This window comes from Lagopus muta, chromosome 2, assembly GCF_023343835.1.
Source record: "Lagopus muta isolate bLagMut1 chromosome 2, bLagMut1 primary, whole genome shotgun sequence".
Lineage (NCBI taxonomy): Eukaryota > Metazoa > Chordata > Aves > Galliformes > Phasianidae > Lagopus > Lagopus muta.
The window spans coordinates 84,868,878-84,893,244 of record NC_064434.1 but is presented as its reverse complement, the minus strand read 5'-3'; the positions used below and the strand labels follow the sequence as shown (position 1 = coordinate 84,893,244).

The window sequence follows — 24,367 nt, the reverse complement described above, 5'->3', positions numbered from 1 at the left end:
GCTAACAAGTTGTATCTGGACGTGCTGTGTCAGTAGTCAGTCCGTAACATGACAATTGCATAAGAACATCATTGTTCAACATAGGTACAGATTTCACTGCCTCAGTGGAACAGAGCCTGAGGGAATATCCGATGGACCAGGGAAATCTTAGAAGTTTTAGTACTGTTCAGACTTTTTTTTTTTTACTCTGTAGAGGCAATGGTGTCTATTGACAGCTGTGATGTAGCGTGGCTTTGGGTCATGTTTAAGTCTTTATATTATAGTTTTACTGGGTTCATGTCTCATAGAAGTGAATTTTCTCGTGTAGTTGAAGAGCAGAGCATGTCTGTGTGTGGAATTTGGCAGGTATGAAAGAAGGGAAATGTCTTTTGATGCTAGTGTTCTAATTAATTGTGCCGCTTAAATCCAAAGTGCAACAAAATGTTTTCCTGTGTTTTGGTAAGAAGTAATATTTCTCCTCTTCTCTTCCTGTAGGGTGCTGGAGATCTAGAAGATCCGTGGTAGCCTTACAAATCTACTAAAATGCTTTTGATTCTGAAAGGGGGAAAAAACTTTTAAATCTGTTTTCTTCAATACAAGGGAAAATTTCTGGTGGATTTCCAACATTTTGTGAAATGGGCAGAAAGATATTAGAATTTTCCATCATTCGTTCATGTTTGTGTTTTCCGATATTGCCACTCTTAGCATTGCCTGTACTACAGTATTTTTACCAGCCTCAGGCATACTGATTACATCTGTAATGAACTTTGGCCCTAAAAAGGAAGGAAGGAGTGATGCTCTCAGCAGATCAGTGTATGTACCTGAGTTGCATGGGATTGTAGTTGTACTCTGAAGATACACTGTGGTTAAATGAAATTACAGCATACAAGCACGAGAGAGTACAAGTAATTCTGTGAGACGTTCCTTATTTCACTTTACCGAGTTGGAAGGCTTTGCAGCTCTGTGGCTTGGAAGTAATTTCAATTGGGCAATATGCTATCAGATGTGTATTATTATTATTATTATTATTATTATTTTTAATTTTCCAGTTTTACCTGTATTACCAGACCGTTAGGTTTCCCTGCGGTGTCCAAATTGTGATATGTTGCCTACTGCTTGCTTGGAGATAAGTGTATTTGGCAATAATATATGAAGATTCTAGGCATCTAAAAACAGTAAGAATTTTACGCATGTGTACAACACACCCTTACACTCTTGCTAGAGAAAATCTTTTAAAACCAAACTGATGAGTTTCTAGTTAGTAGTGATTTGTTTTGACATCTCTCACAGCTGCAGGTTTTTAAAAAAAAAAATGCTGAAAATTTGCCTTTATTATAATGTAAATTGTGATTATTTTTTTGTTCTATATGTGGTTTTTCTATAGTTTTTTGATTTTTTTTCAGCTTAAGATACGGACAGAAGTCTTGTGTAATATGGGTATAATTTTTAATTGTTTGCATTATTTTCAAAGTTCAAATTATCACTTTGAGATTACTATAAATACACTTAAAATTATCTATTTTAAATTAAGAAAATATTAGAGATATTTTCATGGGTTCAATGACCTTTCATTTTATAAGCAATGGGCATGGTACAGAGTGGCTGTCATGTAAGGTACTTGAAGATTCTTAGTTTAATTCTATTTTTGCAATAACCTTGACTTTTTCTTCTGACTTCTTTGAGTTGTGCATGTAATGAGTCCAGTAAATGCTGAAAATGGGGAAGAGTAAAGTATTTATCTAAAGTAAAAGCTATTGGGGAGGGGAAACAATGAATGTATCCATCTGTATATGATTTACATGCTGTGGATGCCTTGTAAACATTTTCCTATTTGTTTAAACTGTGTTTCAGCGAGGATGTAATTGCCCTTGTGTGTAGTTTTAAGCTAATGACAGTCATCAACTGGTTTTGTGTGAAATGGAATTCATGGTATTTTTCTGTAACTTTATCCCCATGGTGAGTCTGTATAAACCACATGCTCTTTCATAGCAGTGCCGAAGGCCAGCTTTCCCCATCATTTTGATTCACTGTGTACCTGATTTTTTAAATCTTTTTTTTTTTTTTTGGGTCTAGAGAAGATTATTGCCACAATATATTTTATTTATTCATTAGATTTTAGCTTTGTAAGTTAAAGTGTTCTAAATGACGATGTTAACAGGTATTTGTCCCTTTACTGTTTTTTTGGGGGTTGTTAAAAGATAGGGAATGAAGAATGCAAAATGGTTTATTGTTCAGACTATCCGCTCTGGTCCAACCCTGTACTGATAGTACTTTCCCAGTATGATATTGTGATGTTTCATACAATACAGTGAACATAACCAACTTGTTATCTTCAATAAAGGATTGCTAAAACAGTGTGATACGCTTTATATTTTCTTGAGAAGGATTTGCCAAGAAAATGCAAGTGTTCTTTATAAAAAGGATAGGGTTTGCAAGGCTTCTTTTCTGGTACAGCCTGGTGATGGATGTGTTATACAGGGAATGTGGTTCTTTGCTGCAGGAAGCCAAGAGTCTCTAAGTAGGCTTCTTTGTGGGTGACAGAACACTAAGATCGCTATTTAAAGTTGCTCTAGTAAATTCATCCCAAGTGCAGCTGAAATGAGTCTTATTCTGCCTACTGGGAACATTTGTTTAAAGTCTAAAAATTCAGCTTCAAATTGATCATTCAGTTTTCCTGCTGAAGTTCTGTCAAGATCTGAGGCTAGATCTAGAAAATTGTACTTGTAAGATGTTTTAGATAGAAGTAGTTGTATTGTGAATACCTCAATTTAATTCTTTTTACTGATTTTTTTCTAGTTATTTTTACTTATAGTGGAGTTGTTTAGCTGGAGGAAAAAAAGTGCCGACAGAATCCTCCATTGGTGACATTGCAGAAATATGTTTGAGCGCTCGGCGTTGCTGTGCAGTGAGCACGTGTAGGAACAAGCCATAGGCTTTTGGGTCTGCAGAGCGGTTCTTGGGATGCGTTTGTTGGATCTGCTTTTACAGTGTAAACCTCGCATGATGTCCTGCTGAACTGCGATGTAAGCCTTGTTCTGATGTAGTGTGAGTTCTTGGACTCAAGCTCCAGTTCTGAGAATGCTTATATGTGCGATATTTTTGCCCTGATATGTATTGCCTCCCATAAATGAAAGGGTTTGTACTTTCTGTAAGTATTTATTGTATAGAAGTGGAGCATGCACGTAAGTTTATTTACAAAGAGAAAGGCCGCGGCTCATGCAGCTCAATGAAATGTCAATCAAGGCTTCTGTTTGTTCTTAGCACCGCCTTTAATTGGCACCTACACCACGTTTCTAATTCTAATCGTGCTTCCACTGTTTAGATTTCAGCAGCCTGGGGGGGAGAAAAAGCAACAGCATTCTTTTAGGCTGTGTGTTCTTAGCATGAGAAATCCAAGATGTTTGATCAAATTTGTTTGTGGATTTTACTATATGCCCCAACTTGTCAATTTTAACATTTGGTTTAAAACTATGTTTTCCTAATTATATTGCCATCTGCTAACTAACCTGCTTTTGTGTAATGCTGAGAGTAGGAAGTGTCACTTCCACCGCAGGTCATTCCGATGTGTCAAATTCATCTTGCATCTCCATTTCTGTGAATACTGCTGTACTGCAGACAAAACAGTCTGTGTCACTTCTGAAATCTGCTGTCTGATCATCCTGAGCAAAATAAAGACTTAACTGATTATCATTAACGTGTTAAATGGAATAGGGAATAAAGAAATAAATGCAAATGCAAGTGTTGTAATCTTGACCTCAGCAGGTTTTTACGAGAGATTAAGTACGAACTCAAACGAATGAATCTTCATATGTTTTTTCCAAGCCTGTGTGCAAACTGTTGTGGGACTTGACCAAAACATCTGTGCTTCTTATGCTGCCTGTGTGAATTTTGCTGTTATTTAGATGGAGTTTAAAAAAAAAAAAAGTGTACATGTGAAATAGATATCAATTTTTGAACACATCACAGGCTAAGAACCTAGCTTTACAAGGCTTCTTTCTTCTGTAAGGCCTTGTAATTCTGTTGAATATTAATAGATATTTTCTACCCCAATACATAGAAATCTGTGTGTGTGTATGTGTATTTAATTTGTTCCATGGCAAATGTAACCATAAGCCATGAAACTGCTCAGATGCTGTGTGATTCTGCACAGCAGAAGTTGGTGTAAAGGATGAGGAAATTTGAAGGAATCGAGTAAAGATATTCCCAGTTTTCACTTTGGTTCTAGAAAATTGTGCTTTGAGTAAATGTATCAGTGTGCTGCAAACAAAAGCTAAAGCAAAAGCAACCCAAGTTATTCCTGAGGTTCATGCAAAAAAAAAACCTGCCAAGCAGCTTTCTGATCTGTGAATAAATCCAAGTTTTGTTGGTGTAAACAGGAAAAGTTTAGATTTAAGGATTGTCTACTGCAGACACGTTGGTTTTCGGCTCTAAATTGAAAGTTTAAAAAGAAAGTTTGGAGAGAGTGCAATTGGTGCAAGTGAACAACTGCACGGGGTGCTCCCAGAGATGAATGCACTTTGGCAAGACCACACCGAAGTGAGCAGGTCACTGAACGGTTGCACGTAAGTATGGAGCCAGCTCATGCACTTGAAACTGTGTGTGAGGTCTTAAGCATCTTTTATAACACTTCTGTCTGTTTGACAATTTAATCTTGCTGTGCTCTTGTGTTGGCTGTTGATGTATGGGTCTGATTTAGCTTTGCTTTGCTTGTACTGACTTATATTCCCCCACCCTGTGGCTGCTTTGCTGTCAACCAAACGACAAGAAACTTCCACGTTGTAGCGCGACCAAGTCCTTTTGTGTTCAGCTGTTTGTATGTGGTCATCTCTCATGTCCCGCATGGACCTCATTTACATTTATAATCTGTGCTGCTGCGCTTCTCTCTTCACATCTGAAAGGTGATGTTCACTTAGATACTTTATTTTTCTGTAAATCTCTTCTCTGCAGGGATGCCTGGATTTAAAGTCTAGTTTGTATTACTGAGAACTTTGTTTGGCACTGTTGAATACTCACTTTTTCCTTATCCTCAAGTCATGAGAATAGTTTTCTAGAGGAAGAGCCCTTCTCCATCAATTTGATAACCTTTCTGTGAAAGTAACTTCCTGATAAAGGAGGACAACCACAGTGTAGCAAGAGAATGCAGACTGAATGCTTTCTGTGTCTAATTGAAATGTGGTGATGTTTTCTCACCTATTGTGCCAAGTCCTGATAGCCTGATTTTCTGTTCTCTCAGACCTCTGGAATTTAAGGTGAGTTATAGAGAAATTGAGGCTACATTGTAGTAATTTGGGGGATTGCAAGGATCCTGCTTTTGACCTTTACAAAGCTGGAAACAATCACGTTTGTAAGTGCCCTCCTCGAGTTCTTGGAAGTCCATCTCATCTGTAAATATAAATACTGACTTCTGTGGCATTTTCAGGCAATGTTGGGATTCTGTTGGGTAGTTGAGAGAAACTTTCAAAAATAAGTGCTGGTTAAAAAAAATTCTATGCCAAATTATACAAGAAAAGGACTGAATGGGGCTTGCTTTTATTAGTTCTGTGAATAATCATTTTGTTATGGGCACATGTACAAGATTTGATTTGTTCTTGTTAGGGAAACTGGAGAATGCTCTCCGAGTTTATTTTTTGTCCCTTATCTAGTGGTCATCTTCAGTTCGTGTACACATCTAAACTTAATGGTGCAGTAAAGATTTTGGCCTGGGCATGTAGAGCAAACAAATTTTTCCGGTGCGTTTGAGGCTATATTGCTTCAGCTCTGAGAGCAGTGAACACCATAATAAAAACAAAATACTTTTTCTAGTGCTCCGCAATCTGTTTTTATTTTGGCAAGACACAGTTGTAGGAAGTATTCTGCTAGAGCAAACAATGTGCGAGCTGGGTGAGAAGCGTGGTGTTTTACCACGGCTTTTCAGTCTCCTGGTCATGAACACCTTTTTCATAATGCTGTGTAACAAATTTTAGGTTGGGGACACACTTCAGATTCATCTTTAGATTCATCCACTCATCCTTATCTTAAAAACATTCAGCACATACCATACTGTTGCTGAAGAGATGAGACTTATTTAACTTCCTGCTCAACTTTTTGTGGGGAAAAAAAATACATATCCAACTGTGTGAGTAATTGCAGCAGTTCTTCTTAGGGGTAGATATGATATTTCAAGTGCTGCTCTGTGAGCTGAACAGAAAGACAACATTGTACATTAACACCAGAAAGGGCTGTGCTGGGTGAGTGCTCTTCTGACATCTGAGGAAGAAGGGAAGGGCTTCAACAGCTCCTACCTTTTCCTGCTTATTGTTTTCATTATAGATAGGTAGATAGATATTTTTTCTTGTGTTGCTTACTTAATGAAGCAAACATCAGCTAGCTGATGAGACATTGACCAAAGGGACAGAAGGAAGGGTTTGTGGAAATTCAGCATCTCTAGTAAATAAAACTTCTAATCATAGAGTCATTAGAGGTGGAAGGGACCTTTAAAAGCCATCTAGTCCCAGCCCCCTGCAATGAACAGGGACACCACAACTGGATCAGGTTGCCCAGGCCCGGATCCAGCTTTGCCTTGAAGCCTCCAGGGACGGGGCGTCAAACAGATCTCTGAGCAACCTGTTCCAGTGCCTCGCCACCCTCACTGTAAAAGACTTTCTCCTTATATCCAACCTCAATGTACCCTCTTAGAGTTGAAGCCATTTCCCCTTGTTCTATCACCACATCACCTTCATGTGGGGAAGTGGCAGCGCTGAGAAGCAGCACAGCCCCTGCTGTGTGAGGACAGCTGAGGTCGCTCAGGGCCAGCACTGTGGGGTCAGCAGGAACTTCTGAAACTCCTTGACAGTTGACATCCCCTGGAACAGATGTGAAAGGTGCTGAAGAATGCAGAAATGGGTGAGTTGCCAACTGGAGAGGCATCAAACCGAAGTTCACCTTAAAATAAGATTTTCTGTGGGTGTTTGACAGTAGTTTGACCCTCAGTAGGGGAAGGGCCCCAAAAAGAGTTGGCTGTGCATGCTGCAGTGCCATGAGCCAGGATTTGAGGGTGATTGTTCTCATTAGAAGTAGTGGGAGAAGGCAGCCAGGCTGATCACCCGTAGGGCAGGGGCTGGGTGCCTCCCTCAGAAAGCTCAACAGCATCGTGTGGGCCAGGCTGAAGGCAATTACAACAATTCTAATGCTATTAACCTTTAATCGTGTAGTCCATTAGTAGACTAAGAGCATTAAAAAAAAGAAGAGACCACCAAACCATGGCATGGTGTCCTGTGCAATTAGGTTGTTCTGTTCTCCAGGACTTTGGGCTGCATAGTGATGGCAGAAGGCTCACGTGTGGCCAGGGAACCCCTGGGTGAAGGATGCTGTGTCAGAGATTTGTTTGTGGGGAGCGTCGCTCCTGATGTCTGCTCTCTTTGTCAAGGGAAGATTTTCTTAATGCCGGGTGAGAGGCAGCTTTAAAGGTCGGATGATTCATTGGTCTTGTGAGAGCCGCTGAGGAAATGTTGTCGGCTGTAGTGTTTGCCTTTTTGCATGGGTGTGAGGTTGGCTGCGTTCTGTAAATAATAAGGCTATGTTTAGAAGCAAAGTGCATTATGTCAGACCAGTTTTAGAAGTGACAAAACGTTTAATGAAAAAGCATTAAGCAAGAGAACTCTTTAAAAATAAATATCTTCCTACACTTAGCACATTAGGGTGCTTAATCACCTCTTTGTACCATCAATATGTATGGTATTGGGTAACCAGCAAGCTACTTGGCATTTGTACAGCATCAAACTGCAGACTCCTTAGTCAGCCCATGCATCAAAATAATTACATATAAGGAATACTTGTGGAAATTAACCCCTCCATCTTATAGAAATAACCATGGCAATCTGTGTGGAGATAGCAGCTATTACTGCCCACATGCAGGTTGGTTTTGTTTCCTTATCTAACACTGAGGTAAACAGAGTATGAAGGGTTTTCTGTACTCTTTAATGCTTTTCAATGGGTTCTGTGAGCACGGTTGCATTGGCTGCTTGCTGCTGCTCGACTCTGAAATCTCTCAGGGAGGAACTGCTTTCAGAACTGCTTGAGAGCAAGCCAGAAGTATAATGCTGTGTACATAAAGTACATTTTAAAAAGTTAAACCTCAGTGGAGATAGCTGGTGATCTCTCTCCCAAGGTGAAATTTACATTCTCCCTTTATCAAACAGTTTTATGATGAGCAATTCAAGGTGAAGAGGGGGAAAAATAGGCATATAAACACCTGTGTGGTTTTATACATGGTTAGTATATAGCAGTTGTTGTGCTATAAAGCAGTACAGCTGCCTATGTCAACTATTTGGTTCCAAAAAACAAAGGTGTGGAGAGAGCTGAGATGTTCACCAAGACAGCTGCTTGTTCCCAGCACTGTTTATCTTCTATATTAATCTTAAAATACTCCCCCCATTTCTTTCTTTTTTTTTTATGTGCCCAGCAACCATAGGGAGGTTGAAGTGTCCACACAAGTTCCATCTGTAGGCAGCCTAGGGCTTGTGCATGGTTTCATCTCCTCCAGCAGAATAATCCTGTTTTCAGGGCACACTTGGCAATTAAGACGCAATCTGTCCTACTTAAGGCATTAGGAAACATTTAGTATGATTTAGGAATTGCATTGGGACAACAGATGCTATTTTGAAGAAAGAGTTCACAAGTGGCAGGGTTTATGGAATGAACGCTTGCAGTTGTGCACCTGAAAAAGGTTTGAATTAAGAGAAGAAAACTGCAAGTCAGAATGCAGTGATGACTTCCAATTACTTCTGACTTGTTGGGTTGGCCTTCATTATCTGTAAGAAGTACACATGCTGAAGGTAACACCCTGTATCTTCAGATCAGACACGCATCTTGCAGGCAATTTTCAACATGATATTTTTTACTGGCTTTGAGAGAGATGGCTGAGAAACTTTAAATCTGAATTTCAGCTGCGCTTTGGGTGGTAGTTGCACCACTTGGGTGAACTGAGGATATCTGATCTTTGACTTTGAGTAAGCCATTAAGAGAACTTGAATTCTCTTCCTGTGTTCGACTGTTGGAGCACGCATGCAGATCTGTTGATATGAGACCTAACTGCCACGTGCCTTGCTTTTTGTACTCCACAAAATGGAAATAAGAGGATTTGCTGTACAGGGGTGGACAGAAACATGCTGAAATGAACGTGAGACATCACGTGTGTGAGTTGACTGAGAAGCTGCTTGGCTAAATACTGTGCCATGCACACTGCCCACAGCCTGTCCCTGTCCCACTGTGCTGAGCTGGGAGGAGCAACCCATGCGATCCTGTGGTGACTGAGCAGCTTAGGAATGGAGATCTTTAATGAGCAAAATGGTTTTTGTATTGTGCTAAATCCATTCCCCAGTGTGGTTTCCTCCTCAGCCACCTGATAGCTTACCTGCCATAAGGCAGGGACAAAGCGAGGTGGGAACAAGCAGCAGGGGGTGAGTTCCTTTAATTAGCATTAGATACCAGTAAGTTGAAAAGGAATCTGCATCCTAGGCAACGGCACATGACCACAGCTCACCCAGCAGCTCTTTAGGTGGAAAGGCAATGGGACGAGAGGGAGCATCCTCAAGTTGCTCCAGGGGAGGTTTGGATTGGATATTAGGAGAAACTTCTCAGGCAGAGTGGTCAGGACAGGCGCAGGATGCCCAGGGAGGTGGTAGAGTCACCATCCCTGGAGGTGTTCAAGAAACACGTAGGTGTGATAGTAGGGGATGTGATTTAGTGGGGAAATACTGATGATAGGAGGTCTTAGATATCTTTTCCAACCTTATGATGCACTGATTCTAAGTGATGTGGCTACGTTGTACTGTGCAGGGGTGCCGCTTGTGCCTGTGCAGTGCTGGATTGTGCCTGGACTGGGAGAGCTCTGGGTGCAGCAACCTGTAAGGTGCTGCTCATTGAAGTGTGTGTCTTATCAATGCTGTTGCTGCTGAGGCGCTTACCGTGGGCAGTGAGAAACCAAGCACAGCAGGCGTTGGATCTATTTTTCCTATTGAGTTTGTGCTGTTGAAGCTGCCAACAACTTGTTCTCAGTCAGTCTTTGCATTATTCATTAATGCTGAGATTGCATGAAGGAAAAGAAACCAGGATCAGTTTGCGAAGCTGCACATTACGGAAGAGAAATTTATGATGTTGAAGAGAGCAGCAGTAAATGTAACTTTGCAGTTAGCCCCAGAAACAGGCCTGCCACTGTGAGAAACTGCTTTCTTGCAGTGTTATCTCGCTGAAGATGCCTATTATGCAGAAGAGCCGGAGCACTTTGCCCTTTCTGTCTCTTGTGAACTTTGACCAGTTGGTCAGGGTTGTGTATAAAGCCAGACACTAATTGTGCTGCTTCTCATTCCACGGAACAAAGGTATGCTGGCTAGCTGTAGTGAGTGTCCCTAGGAGGAGAGGCACAAAGTGAAATGGTCGACGAGGAGGCGAAGAGCTTACCGATGGAGCTGAGTGAGAAAGGAGGTGTGGAGAACAACGGGTTTGTTCAAAATGAGGCTTTTGATGACAGGGAGACCAACACCAGCAGCCAAGATGAAATACCAAAAACGTGTGCTGTTGACATGAGCCCAGCAGCTGTGGCAGAGCCAGCTCTGCAGCCCTATGCAGGAATGCCAAAGGAGGTCCTGCTGAAGTTCTCCAGCCAAGCCCGGTACAGGGTCACCAGGGAGATTCTCTTCTGGCTCATCATCGCTGCTGCCGTCCTGCTCGTGTCTGCCACGATTGCCATCATTGCTCTGTCCCCAAAGTGCCTCCAATGGTGGCAAGATGGTCCTATCTACCAGGTCTGCACCCGTTCTTATAAGGACAGCAACATGGATGGGAACGGTGATCTGAAAGGTACGTAACGAAGCAGGGCAGCTGTTGTCTGTGCGTGAGGTATGTGCATAAAAATAATTTTAAAAGTCACCTTATAGTTGAGCAGAAAAAGATGGTGATTTGAGAGTGGGGCACGAAAGCTGTGCTGATAACCACTGGCTGGTGAGCAACACTGCCAATTATTAGATATCATCAGAAGCTTCTTGCTCAAGTTATCCTATGCCTGGAGTTAGACCAAGCTTTTGGCAGTGGAGCTGAGAGCAAACAGGAACAGAACTGCTATTATGGGAAAACATCTCTGCAAAACTATGGTCAGATGGGAGGATGGGTGCTGGGCACTTTGTCACGCTGGTTTGGCTGCATCCCCCTGAGAAGTCAGAAAAATCAAACTGACAGTCAGAAGTCAGAATGGGGCAAAGTGTTCCTTTTTTTCTTTATGGTCTTGGTGTTTCTGAGATCCTATTAGGAAAGCGTACCTGATATAGCTGTGCTTCTAAAATGAATGTCTTAGCCCCATAGCATCTGAAGAATTTCTAGACAAAAAGCACTAGCTGTAGCAAAGTGTAGGAGACTTCCCAACAGAAGGAAAAACTGGGATGCATTAAAACTTACTTCCCTTTGGATGAACAAAGGATTGATTGACTTTGAAACCAGAAAGTAGTGATGTGGTTGTACTTCAATAAAATACAGGTGTTTGTTTTCAGAAGTGAATGTTAAATACATTGCATGGAATTATGAGTATTTTAATACTGCGGATTAGAAGTGGCCTTCGGTCTGTTTTTTTTGTTTTTTTTTTAATGATTATTATTTTCCTTTTTCCCTATAGAAGTGGCTTAGAATGGTTTCCATTCTGTGGTCTCCTGCTGTTCCTGAAGAAATTACAAGAAATTACTGAGATGGGTGAAAACTGGGCATGGTTATATAGCAAGGAGATCTTTGTTCCATCCTTGAGAGCCTGCAGTGAACTTAATTTAACAAAACCTATTTGTCTTTTGTAATCAGATGATGCCCTTTTCCTTTCAATAGGTATCCAAGAAAAGCTGGACCATATCACGCATTTAAATATAAAGACCATCTGGATCACATCTTTCTACAAGTCCCCCTTAAAAGAGTCTGGCTATGGAGCTGAAGACTTCTACGATATTGATCCCATGTTTGGATCAATGAGTGATTTTGAGGATCTTCTGGCATCCATACACGATCGAGGTAAGCTGTGATCAGAATAGCTCTGTTAAAAGGATGTTCGCTGTTATGATACAGGTGTGCCTTGTGGTTTTCTGAAGAAAGCAGAGAGAGAATTACAAGATTGAGATGGAGCATGCATTTCCTTCTTGCAGTTGTGTCCTTGGTTGGTGGCGCGTGTGCCTTAAACCAAATCCTTGCCCAGCCCTTGTGGCTGTTGGGCTGAATGGAAGAGAACTAGCTTTGCCAGTCCCAAAATGTTCAGGATTTCATTTTATAAATACATAAATAAAAAACGTGATCCTTACCATAAAAGGCTTGATTAACAAATGTGTGTGTTTTAGGATTAAAGGTAATAATGGATTTGATACCAAACCACACCAGTGACAAGCACCATTGGTTCCAGCTCAGTCGCAATCGCACGGGGAAGTACACAGATTACTACATCTGGCAGGACTGCACGCAGGCAGGGGCGGCCATCATTGCTCCCAACAACTGGGTGAGTGTGGGCAGGGACGTTCGTAAATCACACACTGGATTGCAGGTTGGCAGGTAAGCACCTGAAACACAATTGTCCTGTGGATGCGGGGCCATGGCCTCCAGCACTGAGAGCAGGGGCTGAGTGCCACAACATAAGGAGGACATAAAGCTATCAGAGAGCGTCCGAGGGAGGGCTGTGAAGATGGTCAAGATCTGCAGGGCGAGGTGTGCGAGGGGCAGCTGAGGTCCTAATCCTAAAAAAATGGTCCTACCTATGTTTCCCTCTCTATTTGTAGTAATTCCCAGCAAAAGTCTACTTAGAAGAATGAAGCAGTATTGAACGTGAGAAATACGTGTGGCAAAAGCGTGACTGAAAAAGAAGGAACGGCTAACAGGAGAAGGAAATGAGAAACAAAACATTAAAATCAACCCTATTTATTGCATTGATGAGGCATTTTGTGCCTTGTTATACGCTTGTAATGCATCACATTTTAAATTATATATGTGACTAAATGCTCAGTTGAGAGTTCTGATGATTTTTCTTCCCCTTATTTGAACAGGTGAGTGTCTATGGGAATTCCAGCTGGCAGTATGATGATGTGAGGAAGCAGTGTTATTTTCATCAGTTTGGGAAAGAGCAGCCGGACTTAAATTTCCGCAGCCTTGCCGTTCAACAAGAAATCCACGTAAGTGTGATTTGCTGCTGCACCAATAGCACAAATTTACAGTTTAATTGAAAGTAATTTGAAGATTAGAGTACACTAAAATGATTGAAACAGAACAGTGTGTAGACAAACATTGAGTTCGTAAGCAATGTTCAAGTTTCATCTTCTGATGCTTCCAACATGGAGGACAGCATCTGATGAAAGGATTGACATGGACAGCCAAGCGTCACTGGTGCTGGAGTACAGCTGAATCACCCAAGCTGAGAGAAGCTTTAATCTCTGTTGATCCAAGGAGCTGTTTATTAGCCAGCCCTGTGGGGGCAGCACCTTGTTTCAGCAGAGGTGTTTGCATTTTCATGGCGGTGAGGCAATGCTGATGTGAAATGCAAGGAATGCTGGGGCTCATGGATAAGGAGGAATTTGTGAGTTTCAGTCTGTCTGCATCTCTGGTGGCTTTATGTGGGGAGAGACACAGATGTACAACCAAGAGTGTTGCACCAAGGAAGAGCTGTGTTCTGATGAAACCTTATGCTTGTCTGCAACGTCTCCCAGTAGATGAGTCTCAATTTGCTAAAATATTGGAAGCAGGCCTGAACCTGGGGAGTATGGCAACTGTGTTTTTCCTTTTTTTTTTTTTTCCTTACCTTTGTTATTCCCTGCCAGCTGGTAGGACGGCTTTGATGTAATCCTTGTTTTTTTTTTCTGCTGTGATACTGAATTTTGGTGTCTTTTTGTGGTAGTTTTCCTGCCTGCCCAATTCTAGTGCAATCATCTCTTTGGCTGTCTCTGTTTCTCCTCACTGTGGGTGCTGCAAGCATGAGAAGGAGCAAAACAAAACTTACTTGGTTGTGTTCATTAATTGAAGCATGAAATGAGACTGCTCTCAAGATTGATTCTTGACCAACTCCACCAGTAACTTCTCTGTCTTGATGCTTCCCTTAGCACCACATCTTTCCACTCTTTGCTTTTCCTGCTACTGCCTGTGCTTTTCAATGGCCATGGCAATTTTTTTTTTTTTTAATTGATATGCTACTGAAACTGAAGTAACAAATAGGTGCTGCATTCCTTTGAGAAGAAATTAAGTGAAGACTAGTAAGTTTAGTCTGATAATATTCACTTTAGGTAAATGCTTATGAGTACAATCAATTGCTTTGGCGTGTTATAAAGTAATACTTTAATAATTTAATTCAGAATCCTGTTTCATGTTAGGACTGTGTGAGTGAGGAGGAAGCTTCAGCTTCTCTGAAGAACACTATTGCTTTTGGTTTAGTTCCTGGGCATGGGGGAGCAGTAAACCTTTTAGCAACCAGGGGCTGTGGCTTTCTGTCTTAAGTAAAAGTAATCATTCTCAGTACAAAGTCAGTACCTGGTATTTGCCAAACAAAAATCTGTAAGCTTGAGTGAGAAGTAGTTCTGTTCTGGCAAGTGTATTTCATACATTTTTAAACAAACGGGTGTTTTTGTATTGAGGTGAGATAACAGTTTCTGTACTTAAGGAACACTTACACAAACTCTTCAAGAGAGATTGAACTTCAGAGCTGTTTGTGAAAAATAGAGTAATTAGAACTGTGATAATATAATAACTACTGAAGTAGAAATAGTTTCTTTAATAGTGACTAACCTCTACATTTGGTAGTGGAATTATAAATCTATAGCAGTTAACTTGGATAATCATTTTGGTGTTCCTGCAAATCAACAAATAAATCAACAAAGCCTGAAAATAAAATAGAAAAATGCCCATCTGTCAAGTAAAAGGGAACAAATATTCTAAGAGTTCTATAATATAAAATGAAAATTGGTGGCATGAGGTCTGAGCAGAACAGCATACATCACGTTTGAATCAGCGTGCTCTATCTGTGTGCAGCAAGATGGCGTTCTCCAGCAGTAGAGCTTAGCCTGATCCAAGCTCTTCTGATAGAGGAGATGGGAAGGCCCTTAGGCACATTCTGGCCCTGGACTTAGGAATTATGAGAGAAGTTGCAGACCAATTTTTTTTTTTTAATACCAGAAGAAATGACAGGACATCACCTATTTAGATAACGGTTCTAACTTGACAGGATTCACTTTCATTTCAAGTAAAATTAGAAGTACAAATTCAAAAATAAGTTATACGTTCGTGTCTACTAATGGGTTTTCTCTTCAAGTATGTATCATTATGAATGAGATGGGCTCACTTGGAATTCTCAACTCTTCTCTTTGTCCTAGGATGTTATCAAATTTTGGCTTGGCAAAGGAGTTGATGGATTTAGTTTTGTCGCTGTTAAGTTTCTTCTAGAAGCCACACATCTACGAGATGAGCCACAAGTGAACAAATCTCAGAATCCTGTAATGTATATTTTGGCTTTTTCTCCTGTATTTTCCATGGGTGGCAAGAGAATTTTTTTATGCTTTAGGGTTTTAATTATGGCTTTAGAAGTGCTGAGTCAGTTGTGTTCCTTGGAAGGTGGTTCCTGGATTTGTTGCTTAAGCTGTGCATTCAAGGAAGGGTTGAACAGGAGCGCTGTGGGTAGGAATTGTCCATACACCCACTCTATTTCTGTGCAGACAGTTACTTCTGGTTTTGTTTAAACTGTTTTGACTTTTCAATTTTTTTTCCTGAAAAGACCAGACCTGTGAATTCTAACATTTCATTGGTTGTCTTGGGGGAGCCCAATACAAGAGGTGAGCTCAGCACTCTGGCTCACTTGGGATCCCATTGCAGGCACTGACACATACTTCTTTGCAGTAAAACAAACAAAACCCCACCTCCTGTTGGCAATATACTAGAGTGAAGTGTGGCCAGAGGCCACGTGCAAGCATCCTGTTACTTGGGCTTTTGTTGAAGTAGTGAGTCTGGTGATTATAGCTGATCTGCTGTGTTGGTGATTTCAGAACTTATCACTTCTACAAATATGATGTTGTTACCACAGCAACGCACTGGTATGCTAAACTTATGTCAGTTTAAAACTTTGCTTGGGTTGGTGGATTGCCTCAGGAAGAATTTGGAGAACTTTGAACTCTAAAATATTGGACTAATAACATGGCTTTGTCTTTAAGGAGAGCATCACAGCCTATTCCGAGCTCTACCATGACTACACAACCACACAAGTTGGTATGCATGACATCATCCGTAGCTTCCGCGAAACCATGGATCAATACAGCACTGAACCTGGCCGATACAGGTAGTCATTGCTGTGGCTAGGGAATTTCTTTGTTTTTGTCTCTGTCTTTATAGCAGTAAAATGTTTTTTGGTCTTTTTTCAATTTCTAACACAACATGCCACGTAAGGTTTTTGTCCTCGAGTGCTATAGTAGGCTATGCTCTTTCCCAAAGTGCACAGGAAAGGAAAGGTGCAGTAAGTTAAGCTCTGGTAGCTGTATTGTATCTGTGCCTGTAACAAGTAGGCAGAATGTGTGATCGCTCATGGTGGCACAATTGTAATCAAAGCCCATGAGCCCGATCCCACGCACAGTATTAACAATATGGTTCAGATCAGATACATGATCAGAGATTATCAGCACCACAGCATAGCTGAGGCTGTCAAGTGCCTCTGGAGGCCACCTGGAGCAGGAAGGACATCCAGAGCCAACTGCCCAGGATGATTCCTAAATGGCTTTTGAGGATGGAAACTACAAGCCCGTCTAGGCAGCCTGTGCCAGTACTCAGTTACTCCTGCAGTTTAAAAATAATGCAAAAAAACCCCACAGCTTTGCAGGTATCTCCCCTTATCTGCTTTACAAACTACAAATATCTCCGTATGTTGTTTTTTTTTTTATGAGGAGGAGGGAGGCAGATGTAATTCTTAATCCTGTATTATTTTCTAAGTATGTTGAATACCGTTCCTAGCTTTCTTCAGCTCTGTACAAATCAGGGATGAGACAAAAAAAAAAAGGCTCCTTGTTTACTTCTTTGCAGATTTATGGGTTCTGACAGTGATGAAAACGAAGACATAGAAGGAACAATGGTGTATTATGGAACAACTTTTGTCCAAGAAGCGGACTTCCCATTCAATTTCTATCTAATTAACATGAAAAATCTATCTGGCAGCAGTGTTTCTGAAGCTGTCAACATGTGGATGAAAAACATGCCTGAAGGAAAATGGCCAAACTGGGTGGTAAGAATTCTGGACTTGCTGTTATGGGAAAGGCCCTTTCCTGTTGGTGATAAGATGATAGAACCTCCACACGTGGAATTCAGTGGGATTAGCTGTGCAGGTTCTTGCTGTGAACTATGTTTGGGATATGAAAGAGATGAGCCACACGCAAAACACAGAAACTATAGCCTCCAATCATTTCTGCAATTGCAATGTGGGAGCAGTTCTGTTTGGGTATCGAGTGTGGTCCTCAGGAATGCAATTTTGTACCCTCGAGGCATCCTCTCTGTGAGAGGAGGCAAAATGTCCAAGTTAATATTTAGAAAAAGCTTTCGGCTGTTGTGGCTTTCAGAAAGAAAACAAGCTCATATGCAGACCAATATGCAGCCACTTGTTTCACATCCCTTCCTACATTCCTACAGATCTCTTTGGTTTCAATCCCATGCTTCAATATGCTCACCTTTGGGAATTTCTCTTGCAGGGCTGCCAGCTTCTCACAACCCCATATAAGAGTCACCACAAAACAATGCATGGCAGTGAGAAGGGAGCCATAACTGGGGGAATTAACAAAGTCTCGGGCTGATTTGTCATCTCCCCTTACATCTGCCACCTACGTTCTAAAATATTTGGGCAAAATTGTGCACTGGCATTTAAAAAAAAAAGAAAAAGATCCTCCTTGTAGATCTAGAAGTGAAAGTGGAAGAAAATAACAGTGCAGCTGTCAATGCTGGGGGCCACTGTAAAGCCCTTTTCTTAGTATGAGACGGTCTCTTGTCATTTATCTCTTTTGAGATAATTACTAATCTAGTTGTGCAATTGGGATGTGCATGTGTTTGGCCAATACACTTGATACCTACTGAGCTACTCAACTGGACAGTGATTTTGGTGTGTGTCGCTTGACAAGGGAAGAACAGGCTCTCTTAGCTTGGTGGAGATAATGTGAATTTAAATAATTTTTTCCTTTATTTCGGTGCCTGTGAACAGAAGTTCACTCCAGATGGTTTTTGTCTCAGACCAGTTTCACGTATGCATAGAATTTTATGTCTTTTTAATGGAATGATGTTTTCTTGAGGTCGGAAGCCCGAACACTGATCGGATTTCATCTCGGTTTGGGAATGAGTATGTCAGAGTTATAAACATGCTGCTGTTAACCCTCCCTGGTACTCCTATAACTTACTATGGTGAAGAAATAGGCATGGAGAACGTTGCATCAGCAAATGTAAGTGAGGAGTATATAAATTCTGATCCTGATGTTATTTAGTTCTGATTAATGGAATATTTGGAAATACAAGATTAACCAAATCCAGTTTTTCTCAATGTTTAGGTGTGGTGCTATGTTCTTCATTGCAAAGCTGTTACACAGGATGCAGAAATGGCCAGGCCTGAAATCAGAACCAAGGCTCTGGCACCTTCTTGAGCTGCTAGGTTACAGTCCTGGTCCCTGTTTTCTGCCCTCAGCTGGATCAGACTAGCATGTTCTGTGGTGGCCTTGCTTTGCTTCAGCAGAAGTCATAGCAATTGCCAGTGTCAGGCCTAGGCCAGTGGCTCTGATAGGTGTGCAGTTGCCTGAGGCAGGAAGAACAGAGTCCATGTCTCCTTCCTCCCGCAGTACTTCATTCACTCTATCAAAGTCCATTATTTCCTGGCTAATTTTTAAAGGAATTCAGAGTTCATGGAAGCAGAGCTAAAGCCTGTCTCCTGGAGACTGCTTTATTCTTGCTATAAAGAGGCACCTGTCAAAGCCATAGCCCTCTCTGAAGTGCACAAACTCAGAAGAGGGGGTCTCCAAAAAGAGGTATGTGAGCACACCAGGCACTGCTTAGCATTTACTGGTAGAAGTGGTTTTTCCTTGTCATGCAGGGTCTCCATTTTTTGTTTTGGATTTCAGATCCAAAGCTGTTAGCCAAGCCTGCAGACCACATATGTCACTTATTTGTTCATAGTTACAGGTAACGCGTAGCAGGATGTTTATTTGCTTATAGTTTGTTCAGAACTTAATCTAAGTCAAGGGATTAAAACAAAGTGCCTGTGCCTTTCACACTGTGCTGACCTGCCTTTCAGTTGTGTATGTGATTTCTTGTTTCTTCTACGATTGCACCTGACTACTGTAGTCTCTTTGCTGGAGATATGCCTGCACGATTGGAAAAGGTCATGCCCAAAAGGGAATAGTCCAGATCTGCATCTTCTGGCTATATTTGAATACCTCAAGAACATGATCCTAAGGCAGATGCAGTTCTCAATGTGGAATGCCTCTGTTACAACATGATGAGCTGTAAGTGATCCAGGAGACTCCTGGTGTGCACTGACAATAAAACTTTCTGGTTCAAGTACTGGACAGACCAACCAGAGGCACAGACAGGACTGAATTTAGCAAGGGATGTTAGAAACAAGAAGAAGAGATTCTACAGGTACATAGGTCAGAACATGCAGGTCAAAGAGAGCATAACTCCTCTACTAAAAGATAAAGGAGAATGGGCTACAACAGATATGGAGAAGGCTGAGATACTCTGAGTTCTTTGCCTCAGTCTTTACTAGCAGCCAGGATTCTCAAATAGAGCTGGGAACTAGGGGGAGCAAAATCTCTCTCACTGTAAGGAGTGAGCAAATCTGAGACCATTTCAGACAGGCTGAATGTGTACAAACCCATGGGGCCAGAAGGCATGCATCCCAGGGTCTTAAGGGAGCTGCTGATATTGTTGCTGAGCCACTCTCCACAGTATCTGAAAAGTTGTGGCTATCATGCAAAGTCCCCAGGGACTGGAAAAAGGGAAACATCATTCCCATTTACGGGAAAGGGAGGAAGGAAGACTCAGGGAACTACAGGCTGGTAAGCCTCACCTCTGCTTGGGAAGATCATGGAACAGATCCTCCTGGAAGACACATAAAGGAACACAAGGGGGACGAGTGGGTGTTCTGAGACAGCCAGCATGGCTTCCCCAAGGGAAGATTGTGCCTAACCAATTTGATAGCCTTCTATGAAGGAGTGATGGCAGTGGTGGACAAATTGAAGATATCTGATGTCATCTACCTCGACTTCTGCAAGGCCATTGACATGGTCCCCCACCACATCCTTATCTCTAAATTGAAGAGAGATAGAACTGAATGCTGGACGATTGAGTGGATACGGTTGGAAGGTTGCAGCCAGAAGGTTGTGGTCAGCAGCTCAATGTCCAGGCAGAGACAGTGAGTGGTAACCCCGCCATGGGTTCCTCTTGGGACCGGTACTCGTTAACATCTTTATCAGTGACGTAGATGATGGGATTGAGTGCGCCCTCAGCGTTTGCTGATGACACCAAACTGAGCGATGCAGTTGATACAGCAGAAGGAAGGGATGCCATCCGAGGAACCTTGATAAACTCAAGAGGGGGGCCCTTGTGAACTTAAGGAGGTTCAACAAAGCAAAGTGCAAGGTTTTGCGCTTGGGTCGAGGTAACCGCAGATATGTCTACAAGCTGGGAGAAGAACTTGAGAGTAGCCCTGCTGAGAAGGACTTACAGGTCCTGATTGATGAAAAACTTAACGTGAGCCAGCACTGTGCGCTTGCAGCAAAGAAGGCCAATGGTATCCTGGACTGCATCAAAAGGGGTAGCCAACAGGGGGAGGGATGTGACTCTGCCCTTGTGAGGCCCCAGCTGGAGTACTGCATCCAAGTCTGGGGCCCTAAACACAGGAAGGATGTGGAGAATTTGGAGAGGAAGGAGATGAGGATGATCTAAGGGCTGGAACACCTCTCCTATGAAGACAGGCTGATGGGCAAGCTGGTCTAGTGGTTGGCAACCCTGCACATAGCAGGGGGTTGAAACTAAATTATCATTATGGTCCTTTTGAACCCAGGCCCTTCTATGATTCTATATGATTCTATGATTGTTCAGCCTGACAAAGAGAAGGCTGTTGGGAGAGGCCTCATTGTGGCCTTCCAGTGTTTAAAGGGAGTTAATATATATGAAGGAAATCAACTTTTTACATGATCAGGTAGCGATAGGGCAAGGGGGAATGGTTTAAAACTAAAGGAATGGAGATTTAGATTAGATGTCAGAGGGAGTGCTGAGGCGCTGGAACAGATTGGCCAGAGTTTGTGGATGCCCCATCCCTGGAGGTGTTTAAGGCCAGGTTGGATGGAGCCCTGGGCAATCTGATCCAGTACCTGATCTCACAGTTGAAACCCTGTCTGTCGCAGAGGGGCTGGAACTTGATGATCCTTGAGATCCCTTCCAACCCAAGCTATCCTATGATTCTGTTGCAGAATGAGGCAGCTGCTGGTGATGTTACTGAGAGTATTATTGGCCAGATTTGTACCAAAGGGAAAGATGCACTCAGAGAAGCACACAATCATCCCTAGGTTTGTCTGATTCAGCTGTGAAGAAATGTCTCTGACAGGAAATCGCTTTGTCTCTGAGAAACCAAAGATGTGTCTTGCATTATCTTACTGTCATTGATTACTGACAAAAAGATGCTCTTCAGCAAAGTGGCTTGCCCTTGGCTCCTCAGGTTATTCTCTCATTTAGTTGCCACCCTGTGGCTCATGGGTTTGTAACAATGCAAAACCACTCTTCGTTCGATCTGGAGAGGAAGAGTCCCTGATTAATGAGGTAGAGAGGATTTGCTCAAGAAATAGTTTTCAATCCCAGCATTTGAAAGTCTTTAAGAATCATGAAAAGGTAAAGATAAAAGGGAGTGTTACAAGTGTTAAAAACTTAGGATTCTTTTTTTCCCTGCTTTTCAGAACATGCTAAAAGGAGAAACCCGTTATTTATAATGTCATGAGGCAAAGTGACAATTTCTTTTGTCAAGCTGCTATTCTGACAGATTGTAGTGAAAAGTGTCCTTTATATGAAAAAAAACAATTTTCATAGGAAACAAACACCCAAAGTATGTGCAAAATATTTTATGCCCTCTTATGTCATTAAATTTAAGTGTCAGATCTTTTTGGCAAGCTCTTCAATAACACTGAGGAAGCTTTGTCATAATTTTTCTGAATCCCTCAAAATCAGAACTTCATTCATCTTCTTACATAACACCTTTCAATAAGCTAAAAGTTGCTATTCAGTACAGTTGTTGAACTTGAGAAATTTGTTTCTCACACGAGCAATCCTCCCCAAGCTGTAGTCCTTGCAAACACAAGCTTGAAGAGACCTACAATGAAAAGTTTGGTGACTAGAGAAGAACAGATTCTCAATAGCATTTACTCATTTGCTGTTATCTCTTCTTGGGACTCATTTTCTTGTACTTTCTCTAAGTGCATGTCTAGTTATTTATCAGAATATTCTAGCTACTTTTAGTCAACCATCTGTTGCAAGGGGAGACTCCTGCTTAGTTGGAACTCCACATTTAGCCAGTAGTGCTGTATCTGTTGGACTGTCTGTTCTCTTCCATTACCACAGAGCTACTCTTCTAACTGTTTCTCTTGAGATCTGCATCAGGATTACATCCTCCTTGCTGATTCTTAACATCAACCAGAGAAAATAATGCTGAAATGGTGATTATGTGTGGAACTGAGAATGTGTTATTTAAGTGCCAGCTTTTTAACAGGCTAATTAAAATACACAACTTGGTAATGGCTCTACCACCACTTTATTTTCTAGGTGACCTTTCCAGCTCAATCCCCTATGCAGTGGAACAGCAACGATAATGCTGGTTTTACTGAAGGCAACAGTAGCTGGATACCTGTTAACTCTGACTACCAAAGTGTCAATGCTGAAGTAGGTATTTGTGTGTGACAAACCAATGGTCTAAAAGTATCCTGATGTATCTATTTTTCTCCCAGGACCTGGCAGTCTAACAAAAACAAAACTCCAGGGGCGAAAACAGAAAAGCATTGAATCTTAACTGATTTTGTTAGGAAAAGAAATCCTTGCATCAGCAAAGAGTCTGCTTCAGCTGTAGTCATTTAAACAGAGCAACTGCAACGATAATGTTGATGTGGCAAGTTGACTTAACATCCCTTTAATCATTTTAACATTAAACTGAAATCCAACACTTTTCATTTATATTAGCGTACGTAAAGCACCCTCCTTGTAATAACTTTACACAGAATATTTGTAAAGTATATAAATACATTTTTTACAGCATTTGAGCAGTGGCTTATGCAGATTTTGCTGATCTACAGTGCTGACCAACACCGAAGACAAAAATGTAATGCAAAGACTGGGAAAAAAAAGAAAAGAAACCCCAACAAACAGGAAATAAATCCTATGACTTCAGTAGATCAGACTCAGTGAAAAAGGTTCACAATCAAGCTTTAAATGGCTGTGGTTTTCTGTAGAATAAATGCTAAACACTCTAAGAGACAGCTGGAAGGTAGTATCTGTGCCAAGGAAATTCTGTCCTGCTGGATAATCTCTGCCACTGTACAGATCTCAAGAAAGTGCAGGAGAAAAAGCACTTTTGACATGGAATTGGCAGACAAATTTGAAGAGAATTAATTGTTAGAACTGAATTCTAAGAGGTTGTTCCTGGTAGATGGCGTGCGCGTGAGAGGTCCATCTTGTACAATGCTGACTCTGTTGCAGGTTCAGATGGCCCAGTCCAACTCAACCCTGAATTTGTACAGAGAACTAACTCTACTTCGCGACAACGAGCTACCCATACATCGGGGGTGGATGTGCTCCATCTGGAATGACAGTGATGTTTTCGTGTACGTGAGGGAATTGGATGGGTTGGACAGTGTCTTTATGATGGTTCTCAATTTTGGACAGGAATCGACAATAGATCTGAAAGCTATGGTTCCAAGCCTCCCATCTCAAGCTGTGATAAGACTAAGTACTAATTTTAGCAATACTGGTAACGCTGTTGATACCAGTATAATTAAAACTGAGGCAGGAGAAGGTCTGGTCCTTGAATATAAAACAGGAAAGCCTGTTCATAATATGGAAGCTTTTCAAGAAAACTGTTTTGTGTCTGAAAAAGCTTGTTATTCCAGTGCCTTCAATTTACTCTACATGAACTGCTAAATGCAAGCGTAGCTTTCATGTTAACTTAGAAAATGCTTGGTTCAGAGAAATGCTAATTCTTTTTGGCTTTTCAGGCTTGCTTTCTGTATGCAATAAACAGCTTGAAAAATAAAATTAATACCAAATTGTCTTGTATCTGTACTGGGTAATAAACAATTTTGTCATTTAAATAGTGTTCACAACTTAGGCATTCATTTTGTATTATCTTCTGGAGGCACCTAAT

The 24,367-nt window shown here is 41.4% G+C and overlaps 3 protein-coding genes across 5 annotated transcripts in view; 2 read left to right on the top strand and 1 right to left on the bottom strand.

The window, feature by feature from the left end:
* PPM1B (protein phosphatase, Mg2+/Mn2+ dependent 1B) overlaps positions 1-2,336 on the top strand; it is a 53,656-nt gene extending 51,320 nt beyond the window's left edge. Inside the window, exon 7 of the mRNA XM_048937844.1 lies at positions 475-2,336. Coding sequence (XP_048793801.1) covers positions 475-504 — 30 coding nt within the window. The 3' untranslated portion in view covers positions 505-2,336. The remainder of the gene's footprint in view (positions 1-474) is intronic.
* Positions 1,282-24,367, bottom strand: part of PREPL (prolyl endopeptidase like) — a 38,755-nt gene continuing 15,669 nt past the window's right edge. For 2 of the 3 annotated variants that reach the window (XM_048937832.1, XM_048937834.1), the window contains exon 15: positions 1,282-7,517. In XM_048937832.1, the coding sequence (XP_048793789.1) occupies positions 7,419-7,517 (99 nt within the window). In that variant the 3' untranslated portion in view covers positions 1,282-7,418. Of the gene's footprint in view, positions 7,518-13,152; positions 13,930-24,367 lie in introns of those variants that run through there. The other variant, XM_048937835.1, reaches the window with a different exon arrangement.
* On the top strand, positions 10,313-24,346 carry SLC3A1 (solute carrier family 3 member 1). The gene is made up of 10 exons (XM_048937837.1): positions 10,313-10,815; positions 11,821-12,000; positions 12,321-12,475; positions 13,017-13,142; positions 15,327-15,446; positions 16,158-16,282; positions 17,017-17,215; positions 18,267-18,413; positions 22,777-22,893; positions 23,704-24,346. Exons 1-10 carry the CDS (start codon positions 10,389-10,391, stop codon positions 24,142-24,144), a joined length of 2,037 nt encoding a protein of 678 aa, XP_048793794.1. The 5' UTR covers positions 10,313-10,388; the 3' UTR covers positions 24,145-24,346.

Coding starts and splice junctions, on each gene's coding strand:
- SLC3A1 (XM_048937837.1), top strand. CDS start 10,389: ATGGTCGACGAGGAGGCGAAGAGCTTACCGATGGAGCTGAGTGAGAAA. Junction 10,816..11,820: donor TGGGAACGGTGATCTGAAAG/GTACGTAACGAA, acceptor TCCTTTCAATAG/GTATCCAAGAAAAGCTGGAC. Junction 13,143..15,326: donor CCGTTCAACAAGAAATCCAC/GTAAGTGTGATT, acceptor TCTTTGTCCTAG/GATGTTATCAAATTTTGGCT.